Source organism: Pan paniscus, chromosome 22, assembly GCF_029289425.2.
Source record: "Pan paniscus chromosome 22, NHGRI_mPanPan1-v2.0_pri, whole genome shotgun sequence".
NCBI lineage: Eukaryota > Metazoa > Chordata > Mammalia > Primates > Hominidae > Pan > Pan paniscus.
Genome location: NC_073271.2, coordinates 40,924,019 through 40,938,362, shown reverse-complemented (window position 1 = coordinate 40,938,362; position 14,344 = coordinate 40,924,019). Strand labels below are relative to the sequence as shown.

The 14,344-nt window shown below is 54.5% G+C and overlaps 1 protein-coding gene across 1 annotated transcript in view; it reads left to right on the top strand.

The window, feature by feature from the left end:
- The window catches only part of ITGB2 (integrin subunit beta 2), a 42,867-nt gene extending 37,745 nt beyond the window's left edge, over positions 1-5,122 (top strand). The window contains exons 13-17 of the mRNA XM_003823822.5: positions 823-1,067; positions 1,549-1,768; positions 2,149-2,351; positions 4,173-4,339; positions 4,645-5,122. Of these exons, the coding sequence (XP_003823870.2) occupies positions 823-1,067; positions 1,549-1,768; positions 2,149-2,351; positions 4,173-4,339; positions 4,645-4,707 (898 nt within the window). The 3' untranslated portion in view covers positions 4,708-5,122. The remainder of the gene's footprint in view (positions 1-822; positions 1,068-1,548; positions 1,769-2,148; positions 2,352-4,172; positions 4,340-4,644) is intronic.
- Positions 5,123-14,344: the final 9,222 nt, after the last annotated feature.

Here is a 14,344-nt window from a genome sequence, read left to right as displayed (position 1 = left end):
AGTGCCCTTCCTCACCTTCAGGTCCCCGCTGCCCCCAGCCTCCTCCCATATCTCAGGACAATGACGGTCTCTGTGGTCTTGGTGGTCTCTGTTGCTGTCCCCGTGCCTCAGTGGCCACCCCGCCCACTGTCCTGGGTGTGCAGCCCTGGGGCGGCCTCTTCACGGGACTGTAGGGGTGACTCAGTCGGAACACTTGGCAGGTGTCGGGGGGTGCCCTGCCACAGGTACTCAGACACTCGGTCCTGCAGCTTCCTCCTCTGGGGAGCAGGAGAGCCCGTGGCAGTGCCGTCTCTGAGGACGCCTCAGGGTGGGTGTGGCTCCTGCCTGCCAGCGGCTTGATGCCAGCTTCCACATCTGTAAAAACCCCTTGTCCCTTCATTCTCCCACAACCTGGCCTGTCAGTGCACGAACGCAGGAGGGAGGGCGGGGCTGTGGCAGGTGGCAGTGCCGAGTCCCCGCTGGCCACCATGAGGGGCACGCAGGAGCAGACACCAGCCACTCACAGAGCACCAGTATCACAGCACAGGCCATGTGCATGGCTGCAACACAGCTCCACAGTGAGCCTGCCAAGCCACTGCATGTGCAGGCCAAGGCCAGGTGTCTGCTTTCCCCTCGGGACATCCTGGGGAGGGAACGCAGGGCCCCTGTACGTTTTGAGCACAATTAGTCCGTGGCAGGTGCTCAGTAGGCCTCGAGGAAAGCACAGACAATCTGCCATAGGGGTGTTCTCCACCAAGGGCAAGGGGCCTGGAGGACAGGGCGGCTGTCCCTTGTCCCACATCACTGGGGGGAGCCTGACCTTGGGGCCTCTCCTGTCCCCAGGTGTGACACTGGCTACATTGGGAAAAACTGTGAGTGCCAGACACAGGGCCGGAGCAGCCAGGAGCTGGAAGGAAGCTGCCGGAAGGACAACAACTCCATCATCTGCTCAGGGCTGGGGGACTGTGTCTGCGGGCAGTGCCTGTGCCACACCAGCGACGTCCCCGGCAAGCTGATATACGGGCAGTACTGCGAGTGTGACACCATCAACTGTGAGCGCTACAACGGCCAGGTCTGCGGCGGCCCGGGTGAGCCCGTGGGTCCCTGCTGGACAACGGCCGTCCTACGGCACAGACTTGGTGTTGGGGGGTGCGTTCTGGACCATTCGACGAGTGGAACAGAAAGGGGGGATCCTGAGGACAGACAGTGCAAGTCTCGCCCAGCCACCGGGCGTCAGCAGGAACTTGGATGACCCTGCACCCCGCCCTGCCTCAGTTTCTGTGTCCATGAGGACAAGGCGTCCTTGTGGGGAGGGTCCACAGGAGGAACGGTCACAGCCCTATTGAGGTCCCATCACAGCAGGGCAGGGGAGGTCCAGACTGGCCAGGAGGCGGCCACGTGGCTGGCGGGGGCAGAAAGGCCTGGCTGGTGGCCCCATGCCTTTTGCTCAGGAACATCCCCCAGGCTGGAGGAGGCAGGCGGGCCGGAGGGAGCAACCGCAGTGGGGTTTCGGGCGGGTCTCGGTTCCCAGGCCAAGCAGGAGCTTAGCCGTGCTGCCCCGTCTTCCAGGGAGGGGGCTCTGCTTCTGCGGGAAGTGCCGCTGCCACCCGGGCTTTGAGGGCTCAGCGTGCCAGTGCGAGAGGACCACCGAGGGCTGCCTGAACCCGCGGCGTGTTGAGTGCAGTGGCCGTGGCCGGTGCCGCTGCAACATATGTGAGTGCCATTCAGGCTACCAGCTGCCTCTGTGCCAGGAGTGCCCCGGCTGCCCCTCACCCTGTGGCAAGTACATGTGAGTGCAGGCGGAGCAGGCAGGGCGGGCAGGGATCCCCACTCCCCGGCCACCTACCCAGCAGCCGGGCTCACTCGGGGACCCCAGTGAGCACCTCTGCACCGCGGGGTTCTCTGCGGGTGCATCTGGACTGAGGGGCCCTCAGCGGCCGCCGTGCCCCTGTGCCCCTCCTCCCTCCTGTGCGCACCTGCCGCGGGCCCTGGGATCAGGCTTCCAGTTCACCCGCTGCACCTGCATCTGCCCCACTTGGGCCCCCTCCTTGGCCTGAGGGCACCCCAACCCCACCTGCCCCCCCTGGTGGACACACACCCAAGCCCGAGCCCCCGTTGCCGGAGCCCCCGCACACCCTGGCACCGATGCTCACACCTGACTCCCCGCAGCTCCTGTGCCGAGTGCCTGAAGTTCGAAAAGGGCCCCTTTGGGAAGAACTGCAGCGCGGCGTGTCCGGGCCTGCAGCTGTCGAACAACCCCGTGAAGGGCAGGACCTGCAAGGAGAGGGACTCAGAGGGCTGCTGGGTGGCCTACACGCTGGAGCAGCAGGACGGGATGGACCGCTACCTCATCTATGTGGATGAGAGCCGAGGTGAGGCCGCTGGGGTGCAGCAGGGACCGGCTCCAGAGCTCCGGCTGCGGGGTCTCCGCAGAGGCGAGGGTGGTGCGGAAGGAGGATCTCACCTCCAGTGGTGTGGGCCCAGCAGGGTGGATGAGCCATGCGGGATGCCCTTGGCATCGCAAGGAGGCCAGAGGCCGGTCCCCTCACCCCCAGCAGCCTCCCCTTTCCCTCCCCTCCTCACCTGACCCCACATCAAGCTGGGCAGCAGACGGCCTGTTCCCTGGGGGCACCACTGCTCCACACCGGGCAGGCCCACCAGCATGCCACACGGCCCGGGCCATCTCCCGCTGGATGCCTCATGGGGCAAGGCTTGCAGTTGCAGGTCCCCGGGGGTGGCCCGCGGTCAGGTTGCTGCGTGAGGCTCCCTTGAGGGGATTGGGAGATCCTGGTGCTCGGCTCTCAGCCCCGGAGGGGCCCAGGGCCACCAGGCACCACCGTCCCCTAACACTCTCTGCCCATCACTCGTTCGGCTCCAGTCCAGCCGGAACCAGTCCCAGCCCCACAGTGACCTTGGTGGCACTGACCCTGTCTCGTTCAGCTCCAGTTGGAACCAGGCCCAGCCCCACGGTGACCTTGGTGACACTGGCCCTGCTTCTTCAGGTCTCATGTTCCACAGGCTCCTGAGAGGCAGAGGGGCTGGGGCTGGGGGGCCGCAGGCGGACTCCATCAGGCATGGCCAGCAGCCGGCCAGGACTCTTGCAGAACTGAGACCTGGGAGCTCCTCCCTCCCCAGGAAGGGGCCCGAGGCAGGCGGCGGGGGTCTCTGAGCCTGTAGGTGACATGCCTGGAGCTCACAACCCACATGTGGGCCTGGGGCTGCAGACCCCCACCTGCCAGGGCAGGAACCCCTGCGGGCCACTTTGAGGGACAGACTTGGGTCACGTCTGGTTTGTGCAATCCTGGCCAAGTCACTTCACCTTTGAGGACAGATGAAGGAAGGCAGGTCCCCCAGGAAAGGCAGGATGGCAGGAGGGGGCACGGGGAGTGAGAGTGCAGGTCAGGATGGCAGGAGGGGCACAGGGAGGGAGGGTGCGGATCAGGATGGCAGGAGCAACCACAGGGAGTGAGGGTGCAGGTCAGGATGGCAGGAGGGGGCACAGGGAGTGAGGGTGCGGATCAGGATGGCAGGAGCAACCACAGGGAGTGAGGGTGCAGGTCAGGATGGCAGGAGGGGCACAGGGAGTGAGGATGCCAGACCAGGCCAGGGACTGCACTGAACGCTAGTGTCTGTCCCAGGGTTAGCAGCTGTGGGCCTGGCCCACTATGGCCCACAGCCCCCATGCTCAGGAGGTGGGCACAGCTGCCGTGGGAACCAGGACCTTGCGTTGCTCATCCTGGCACTGGCCTCACCTGCTGAGCTCAGGTCTCTGGTCTTGTCCTTGACGACCACAAATCACCTTCACAGTAGGGGGAGTGAACTCCAGCAGGGACCCTGAGCCTGGTTCTGAACTCTGCTGTAGGAGAGCGGGGTCCCTCGCACTGTCTCCTACCCCCCAGTATTAGCACTCTGTCCTGGCTGCCCGGTACCCTGGCCCTGCCTTCTTCTCTGTCAGCAGGGGTGGTGGCAATGGCCCTTAGGTTTCATTTGGAACCACAGGGCCTGGCCTGGAATCCAGCAGGGGCTGGGCCAGGTTCTCACTGACCCCTGGCCATGGTGATGGATGGTGAGCCGGGGCCCTGGGAACCTCCGTCTCTCTAAGTGCTGTGTTGTGGGGTGACCTCGGACCTGTGGGCACACGGCTCAGTGAGATGGGGCTGGACTGACGCTCGGGTGTGCTGCTTCTTCCCTAGAGTGCGTGGCAGGCCCCAACATCGCTGCCATCGTCGGGGGCACCGTGGCAGGCATCGTGCTGATCGGCATCCTCCTGCTGGTCATCTGGAAGGCTCTGATCCACCTGAGCGACCTCCGGGAGTACAGGCGCTTTGAGAAGGAGAAGCTCAAGTCCCAGTGGAACAATGTAAGTGGCTGTCCTTGGGGGTCCCACGCAGAGGGGCACGTGCGTCCCACACTATGCGACCTCCTGCTGCGGGAGGCCGTGGACAACCGTGTGTGGCTGCACCCCGGCCTCCCCAGGCAGCTTGTCCTCTGGGCGTCCGCCGCTGTGGGTGAGCTTGGCTGCCGGTGCTGGGACCCTGGGGGGGCTGCCCCACATCTAGCTCTTCCTCAAAGTGACGGCTTCCATGCAGGGAGTGTCCTCAGGGAGAAAGATTCTGCTCTGAAAACCTCCCACACTCACAAGCCCCTGTTTGCATTTCCCACCAGGATAATCCCCTTTTCAAGAGCGCCACCACGACGGTCATGAACCCTAAGTTTGCTGAGAGTTAGGAGCACTTGGTGAAGACAAGGCCATCAGGACCCACCATGTCTGCCCCATCACGCGGCCGAGACATGGCTTGCCACAGCTCTTGAGGATGTCACCAATTAACCAGAAATCCAGTTATTTTCCGCCCTCAAAATGACAGCCATGGCCGGCCGGGTGCTTCTGGGGGCTCGTCGGGGGGACAGCCCCACTCTGACTGGCACAGTCTTTGCATGGAGACTTGAGAAGGGAGGGCTTGAGGTTGGTGAGGTTAGGTGCATGTTTCCTGTGCAAGTCAGGACATCAGTCTGATTAAAGGTGGTGCCAATTTATTTACATTTAAACTTGTCAGGGTATAAAATGACATCCCATTAATTATATTGTTAATCAATCACGTGTATAGAAAAAAAATAAAACTTCAATACAGGCTGTCCATGGAAACTGGGCACTGTGTCCGCTGTATTCCCCCGACTGGCAAGGTGGCCAGGCGCACGTGGGCCCTGTCCTGCCCGCTGACCTTTGCCACACAGGCACACAGCTGGCTTCAGACTGTGGGGCAGGTTCTGTTTTCCCTTTTCCTTCCTCACCTGCTGGTCCATACAGAGCCCCACTCTGAGCCCCTGTCCCAAATCCTAGGTGCATTTCCGTAAACGGTGGTGGCCCCACCAAAGAGGTGCCTGCGGCGGAGCCTGGCCAGGGCAGAGGCAAAGCAGGAAAGTGGGTATCTGTCTGCCCTCCCTCCAGCCATCTACACCTCCTCTCCAGCCATCTACACCTCCCCTCCAGCCATCTACACCTCCTCTCCAGCTCTACACCTCCCCTCCAGCCGTCTACACCTCCCCTCCAGCCGTCTACATCTTTTCTCCAGCCATCTACACCTCTCCTCCAGCAGTCTACACCTCCCCTCCAGCCGTCTACACCTCTTCTCCAGCCATCTACACCTCCCCTCCAGCAGTCTACACCTCCCCTCCAGCCGTCTACACCTCTTCTCCAGCCGTCTACACCTCCCCTCCAGCAGTCTACACCTCCCCTCCAGCCATCTACACCTCCCCTCCAGCCGTCTACACCTCCCCTCCAGCTGTCTACACCTCTTCTCCAGCCATCTACACCTCCCCTCCAGCAGTCTACACCTCCCCTCCAGCCATCTACACCTCTTCTCCAGCCATCTACACCTCCCCTCCAGCAGTCTACACCTCCCCTCCAGCCATCTACACCTCCCCTCCAGCAGGCTACACCTCTTCTCCAGCCGTCTACACCTCCCCTCCAGCAGTCTACACCTCCCCTCCAGCCGTCTACACCTCTTCTCCAGCCGTCTACACCTCCCCTCCAGCAGTCTACACCTCCCCTCCAGCTGTCTACACCTCTTCTCCAGCCATCTACACCTCCCCTCCAGCAGTCTACACCTCCCCTCCAGCCATCTACACCTCTTCTCCAGCCATCTACACCTCCCCTCCAGCAGTCTACACCTCCCCTCCAGCCGTCTACACCTCCCCTCCAGCAGGCTACACCTCCCCTCCAGCAGGCTACACCTCCCCTCCAGCCATCTACACCTCTTCTCCAGCCGTCTACACCTCCCCTCCAGCAGTCTACACCTCCCCTCCAGCCATCTACACCTCTTCTCCAGCCATCTACACCTCCCCTCCAGCAGTCTACACCTCCCCTCCAGCCGTCTACACCTCCTCTCCAGCCATCTACACCTCCCTTCCAGCCATCTACACCTCCCCTCCAGCCGTCTACACCTTCTCTCCAGCCATCTACACCTCCCCTCTAGCCATCTACACCTCCCCTCTGGCTGTGCCTACACTTCCCCTCCAGCTGTGTCTATGCCTTCCCTTCAGCCATCTACTCCTTCCCTCCAGCTATCTACATCTCCCCCCCAGCTGTCTATACCTCTCCTCCAACTGTGTCTACACCTCCCCTCTGGCTGTCTACAGAGCCCCCTCTGCCTCCCACTGGGGTACTCAGAGGGGAGGGAGCCAGTTCTGCTTTAGTGGAAGTGTGGAAACAGCCCTGGGCTGTGCCAAAGCTGCTCACGGCCCCAGAGCAGAATTCAGCACCAAGCTCCACACAGATCCTGCCTGAGAGCTCTGGACACAAGCAGGCTGCTGGCCGTGGTTGCAGTTGGTGAACGTCTCAGTTCTAGCACAGGAAGGCCTTTGTCCTGGGAAACCCCTTAGTTTGTCTGGGCAAGCCACACAGCTGGCCACACTGCAAGGGCCACTGCAGACCTGCAAATGGGCACATGTGGGTGGCATCTGCTTTAGGTCCCCTACTTTAAAATTCTAACTGTGGCCAGGCACGGTGGTTCACGCCTGTAATCCCAGCACGTTGGGAGGCCAAGGTGGGAGGATTGGTTGAGTTTAGCAGTTCGAGATCGGCCTTGAACCTGAGGCTGTTAAGTTAGCAGCTGTTAACTTAACAAGAGTCACACAGCACACCTGGCGACCCAGCCTTGAACAGTGAGACTCCATCTCTACTAAACATTAAAAAAAATTAGTAGTGTGGTGGCACATGCCTGTAGTCCCAGCTACTCGGGAGGCTGAGTTAGGAGGACGGCTTAGGCCTGGGAGTTGGGGGTTGCAGTGAGCTGTGATTGCACCACTGCACTCCAGCCAGGGTGACAGAGAAAGACCCTATCTTAAAAAAAAAAGCAAACAAACAAACAAACCAAAAACGAACTTCTAACCGCGTGATAACCTCTTACTGTATATGCCTGGGAGACTTTACCTGGGCAGGTGGGAGGAGCCAGAAATGGCCAGATGCTCCATCACCGCCCACTTCCCAGCTCAGGGGTCCTCCACCCAGCCCGCACCTGGGGCTTTAAAAGCCCCTGCCCTGTCGGAGAAGGGCTGCCGTGACTGGCGTTCAGTGTTCCTCGGGGAGGCTGCTGTGCAGCCAGGGTGGACCCCCGCTGGCCTTGAGCCTCAGTTCCCCAAGGCTGGCCTTGGCAGCAGAACAAGCCTCACCTAGAAACCTGTCAGAGGCGCATTCTTGGCTTGGCCCCGGACCAGCTAGTCGGCAGCACTCCGGGTGGGCTCAGCAATCTGGGCTTTGCAGGTCCTCCAGGGATACTGATGCACGCTGTAGTTTGAGAACCACTAGACAAAGCTAGGAGATGGAGGTCAAATTGTCGACACTGGCTGGGCGCAGTGGCTCACGCCTGTAATCCCAGCACTTTGGGAGGCCGAGGTGGGCAGATCACAAGGTCAGGAGATCGAGACCACCCTGGCCAACATGGTGAAACCCCATCTCTACTAAAAATACAAAAATTAGCTTGGTGTGGCGGCACGTGCCTATAATCCCAGCTACTCAGGAGGCTGAGGCAGGAGAATGGCTTGAACCCAGGAGGCGGAGGTTGTGGTGAGCCGAGATCGCGCCACTGCACTCCAGCCTGGCAACAAAGCTAGATTCCATCTCAAAAAAAAAAAAAAAATTGACATCAAGGTATGGTCTACAGGGGTGTGTGCAGGGTGGTGATGCCCTCTCAGGAAGGAGGGATGGGGGAGGGTGACCTCAGGTGACCCAGGCAATCAGAGGGCCTGGCCCGGAGCACGTCCGGCAAAGATCAGATGCCAGCCCTGAGTGAAACCCTCCTCACAGGGTTACTGAGAATTCCAACGCAGGCTTTGGGCAGAATTGGAGTTAGGCACTGACCAGGGTATGGCAGGCACCACCACCCAACTCACTGCAGCTGCTAACTTAACAAGAGTCACGAGGCACACGGATCACCTGCTCCCCGTTGTTCCTACAGGTGGAATCTCTGAGCCTGGAACTTTTAAGCCAAGAATTGCTTAAGGTGTTTCCCACACCCTGAATTCCAGCAGAACAGCTGACGCCAACCGGTCTGAAGGCCCCACCAAGGAACCGACTCAGCTCAGGAATGTGGTTTCTTCATCCCCTATCCCGTGACTTCACCCCTCATACTCATCAATCAGCGATCCCCACGCCTCAGACCCCATCACCTGCCCAGACCCCTGAAAAACACCATCCCCAAGCCCCTCGGGAGGTGGGTTTGAGGTTTCCTCCCATCTCCTCGCTTGGCTGCCCCATGCGTCTTGGACTCTTTCTCTGCGGCAACTCCCTCTCTTTCAGTGTGTTGGTATATCACCATGCAGTGGGCAATAGGCCCTGAGCCAGGGTCCTAGGACACGTGCCCCCGCTCGAGATCCATCTCAGTGATTGCAGCAAGGGCCTGGATCACCCCCAGACGTGCCTCTAGCAAGACAAACTGTCAGATGCCCTCAATCCATTTTGTGGTTTTTCTGACCTTTTCCTGCCAGTTTTCAGAAGGTCTTTTTGACGTTCCAACCTTGTTCCAGGGAAATGAGGGGAGCTCCTGAGACATGGGGAAGAAGCACGGACTCCAAGGGTGAGCCCCCAGTCCACGTCCAGCTCTACTTCTTACTGGCTGCCTGACCTGGAACAAGCTGTGTTTTGTCTTGTCAAAAGTATAGGTGGAGGGATCACTAAAGCTTGGCCCTGGGAGGATGCCGAGAGGCTGGCACAGGAAGTGCTTTGAGAATCATAACTGCTCGCAAGGGATGGGCAACCGGAACTCTCTGTGCCTTGGTCAAGGACAAACTCCTGAGCACAAGAGACCTCGCGTGGCACAGACCAGCTCTGAAGCCATGAAGCTGCCAACCGTGTGCAGCCCCACAGGAGTCCTCCCACATACCAGGGGTGCAGGTTCCACACCACTGCTTAGTCCCATCATGGGAAATGGGCTCTGGCCTGTGGGCCCAGCCCTCTCTCCCTCCCTCCATGCCTCACCCCAGACCCTGCTGATCCCTGCCTGTCCAAGGCTCCACACTGTCTAGCCCCTTCCAAAGTGAGTCCAAAGTCTGGGACCTTCAGGTGCTCTCCTTGTTCTCCCCAGTGTTAAGCATCTGGTGGTTTAATGGGTTGCCAGAAGCTTCACTCTTTTTATGCAGCCTCTCTGGAAGTAACTCTTTCACCCACTAAGGAATGTACTCATAATGACCACACACACACAAAAAAAATCCAACTGCACAGACACTTAACCACCAAATAAACCCACTGGTGGAAATCCCCGGCAGGTGACTCCAATATGCACAACTAGGTGGGCACCCTGGAACTTCCCCTCTCTGGCCCCAGCCCACTGTGGCTGTCTGGTCCTGTGGACAGTCCTTTCCATTGCTCTGGGGCTCGGCTGTCATTTCTCCTAAGTTGATACCATTGTGACTGTATCAGTTTAATTCCCTAACCATCTTTCTTCATGGAAAGACATATGCACTTTTAATTCCAGACTGCTCTAAGTAATCATCCTGTTTCTCTAGAGTCGTTACGGCTGTACTTCCTGTACGATGTGCCGTTTGGGTCATTCCTCTGAGCTTGAAGCTCTTTGACAATTGAATATGTATCTTTGGATTCCAGACATGTTAAGTTACACAATGCCTCCCATTTCCTCTTTTTAAATCTTGACTTCCATGCGGTTAAAACAGGAACTGGGGTTATACCACGCATTTTTTGAACTTCTGCATTGTTAAGTTGTCCCAGAACTTAGTTATATTTTAAAATGCCATTGTGCATTGTTTCAAATGTGGTGATATTCACCGAGTTTTGGTTAATGTTTCCAAACACCTAATGTCCTTCAAATACCATTAAATTAGCATTGTGTGGTTGTATTGTTTCAGGGGCATAGTTCTAAACTAGACTTGTGTTTATTCTGTTTCTGCAAATTGACTTTTTTTTTTTTTTTTTCCAGACGTAGTCTCACTCTGTGGCCCAGGCTGGAGTGCAGTGGTGCGATCTCGGCTCACTGCAACCTCTGTCTCCTGGGTTCAAGAGATTCTCCTGCCTTGGCCTCCAAGTAGCTGAGACTACAGGTGTGTGCCACCATACCTGGCTAGTTTTTGGATTTTTACTAGAGACAGGTTTTCACCATGTTGGCCATGCTGGTCTCCTGACCTCAAGTGATCCACCTGCCTTGGCCTCCCACTGTTGGGATTACAAGCATGAGCGACTGTGCCTGGCCTGCAAATGGCTTTTTAAACATCTTTTGATACTATAGAAGATCCCAATGAAGATGTAAAGTATTTGAACTGGAAGATGTGGGTCAGAGACACAGTTTGCTGTCACTAAGGTCCCTTTGCATCCACTTTATCCCTTTATGCTGAGCCTGAGTAAACAGGACAAACGTAAAAAATGATGGTAATTTCTAGAATAAGTTAACAGTTTTTGTCACTAATTTTGCCAAGATCCCAACCAGCTATTTAGCCAGCTGTTTAGAGGAGGTTTTGGCTCTGAAAGGTTGGTTTATGTGGGTTTCACATCAGCCATGAATTTAGTGATGTTATTTGGTTTATCTGGGATATAGACACACCTTTTAGTTTTACGATAGCACAGGTTACCCTCGAGCTGCAGTGAGTATGTCTAAAGCCATATGGTTTTATAATACAGATTTTCTCAGGTAAGTTTATCATTTATCATGAGATACCTGGCTATATCTTAAGGCCTTTTGTGTGTAACTGGTGAGGGCCTCTACGTGTCAAGTAACGCCTTCAATACCCAGTTATGGCAGAAAGACGGAAGCTAAATGATGATACCAATGGAATACAGGATGAATCTGACAAGACTGTAGATGGGGAAGATTGGTGAGTGTGAAACAGTATGAAATATTTGACCTTGTGACCGGCATAACCCAAAGAACACTGTCCCAGCTGTCCCAGGGTATCACCTTCTGGTACAAGAGCCCATTTCGGAGGCTCAGTTTTCTTTGTTTTTGAGATGGAGTCTCACTCTGTCACCAAGGCTGGAGGGCAGTGGCACAATCTCGGCTCATTGCAACCTCTGCCTCCCGGGTTCAAGCAATTCTCCTGCCTCAGCCACCTGAGTAGCTGGGATTACAGGTGCGCCACCATGCCTGGCTAATTTTTATATTTTTAGTAGAGATGGGATTTCACCATGTTGGCCAGGCTGGTCTCGAACTCCTGATCTCAGGTGATCCACCTGCCTCGGCTTCCCAAAGTGGTGGGATTATAGGTGTGAGCCACCGCGCCCAGCCGAGGCTCAGATTTCTTCAGATGGGAGATGTGAATTCAAGGGTCGTCTTCTAATTTTATGGTGAAGGCTGGTCAGGAGTACCTGATAAGGTCCATAGCAGGTTGCAGAGACTTTTTTAAAAATGTCATTTCCAATAGACAAAATCTCCTGGTTGAAGTCTGCGGTCCTTGAAATTTTTGTTTCCCAGGAGCTCACTGTGAAAAGATTATTTTTGCCAATTATAATTTTTCATTAATTGTTTTGCAAGGGCACTGCAATAGCTGAATATGTCTCCCTTTAATATCATAGACGTACAGTTTCTTGGAGATAATTTCATGGGTCTGCCTAATTTTTAGCAGAGATAACTGGTGTTTTACCTAAAGGGGTCGACCTCTGATTAAGCAGAACCAGTAGAAGAACTTCTGACCAAGGAATTTGAAAAGCCTTGGTTAATTTTGCCAATTGAGTTTTGATTATTCCATTGGTGCATTTCACTAACCCAGATGACTGGGCGTGGTAAGCGCAATGGAAATGCTGGAGGATGGGCCAAAGTTTACATACTGATTGGATCATCCGTCCAGCGAAGTGAGTTCCTCTATGGCTACAAGTTCCAGAGTAACTTCCCAGATTGCAATACCTTTTTCTACAGCAATTTTACTCACTGCTAAGGCAGTGCTCTTCTGCATGGAAATGCCTCTGCCCAGTGAGAAAACACGTAAATTGTTACCAGAACATGTTTGTATGTTTCTGAGGGTGGCAACAGCATGGCATCTAACGGTCATACCTCACAAGGGCCTCGGGTAAAAGGAAATGTCCTTATAATGGTTTTCCTGGATTATATTTTAGGGAACTGTGGCAATGATTGTCTGTTTCGATCTTTGTGTTTGTAGAAAGCAAAAAGTTCCTCTTCAAAGTTTCCCTTCTTGTTAAAGAGTAAATCATAAGTGTTAAAAATAATAGTGTCTTTTAAAAACTAACTTCCTTCAAGCCTCCTGGCTTTGTGCTAATAACTGCTTGTTAAGCCCTAGCCTGTGTAGCTGTTACACATGCTCACGGGCACGTAGTACATTCTATGTCCTTGAACCTTAACCAGGATATTTGTGCTGGACCTGCTCACGGGCACATTCCAGCTCGCAGCCTATGCCCCTTCCCTATTTGGCATAAGCAACTTCCTCTTTTCCTTTGTCTTTCCATTACTTTTACCTATTCAGAAAAGTTTTAAACTGTTAGCCAATCGGGTTTTAGTTTAGATTGTGAGGTCTGGCTCCAGCCAATGGAGACAGGACACAGTAGCAGGGCCAAACAGCGGCAGGGATGAAAATGGCTTCCCTCCTTTGTTCAGGTGTGCTCTCGCCATTGTTCCATCTGTGATGAGCACCCCTTCTGCAGAAAGTAAAAATGGCCTTGCTGAGAGAATTAAATTTATGTTCGAGTGCTGTTTCTTTGCAGCACTTGGGAACAAGCATTCTGTTTCTAAATAACAATTTTTACATATAACAGTGTTTTAGGAACCCCTAAAGCATCTCCACCACTTTCATGTATTATACAAATAATAGAATGGAAGGTTATAATTTGTATGCCCCAAAGGCGGAGCATTAGCAAGGTCACGTTTGATCATTTCAAATGTTGGTGGATTTTCTTCTGACGACTCTAAAGTCCTGGCATGTCCTGTTTTTAGAGAGCGTATAAGGACTGAGCTTTAAAGAAAAGTTTGGGATCCAATTTCTATAATATCCTGCCAGTCCTCCACATGCTTTTGTTTCTTGGTTGTTGGTGGTGGAAAGCTAAAATTCCTTTCAGTCTATCTAGATTAGTAGAAAGTCTTTCTTTAGATATTAAGTGGCCCAAGTACTTTGTTTTTTATAAAATTGAGGTTTTTCTTTAGGAATTTTATGTCCCCTTAGGGCTGTTGTAATGAATGTATCCCATCTTCTATAAAAGCTTGTTTATCTTCTGAGCAAAGGAGTAAACTGCCCATGTATTGTAATAAAAAAAGTTTTTTAAGAACAAGTCAAAAGACTGGGCCCAGTGCCTCGTGCCTGTAATTCCAACACTCTGGGAGGTTGCGGTGGGCGGATCACCTGGGGTTCAGAGTTCGAGACCAGCCTGACCAACATGGAGAAACTCCATCTCTACTAAAAATACGAAATTAGCCAGGCATGGTGGCGCATGCCTGTAATCTCAGCTACTCGGGAGACTGAGGTGGGAGAATTGCTTGAACCCAGGAGGCAGAGGTTGCAGTGAGCCAAGATAGCGCCATTGCACTCCAGCCTGGACAACAAGAGCGAAACTCCTTAAAAAAAAAAAAAAAAGAACAAGTCAGTATGTAAGAGAACTGTCTTTGCATCAGTTGGGCTCTCAGTGTAGCCCTGAGCATGGCTGGCTGTGTGTATTGTCTGCCTTCCCAAGTAAAGGTAAAGAGAAATCAACACTTTCACCCACAGAACTACTGAAGGATGTGCTAATAAGTCCACTACACTAAAGGACTTTGATCGGGGTAGCCAAGAGGATTCTTCCAGTATCAGTGGAAGACTCTGACCATATTTGATCAAGTACTGCCTTTAGTAGGTTTTGTAATTCTTCATTATTCAATAATTCAGTGTCTTCTAGGGCAATTAGGGATCGCAATTGGGTTAGATTTTGAAACTTTTTTTATGTCTA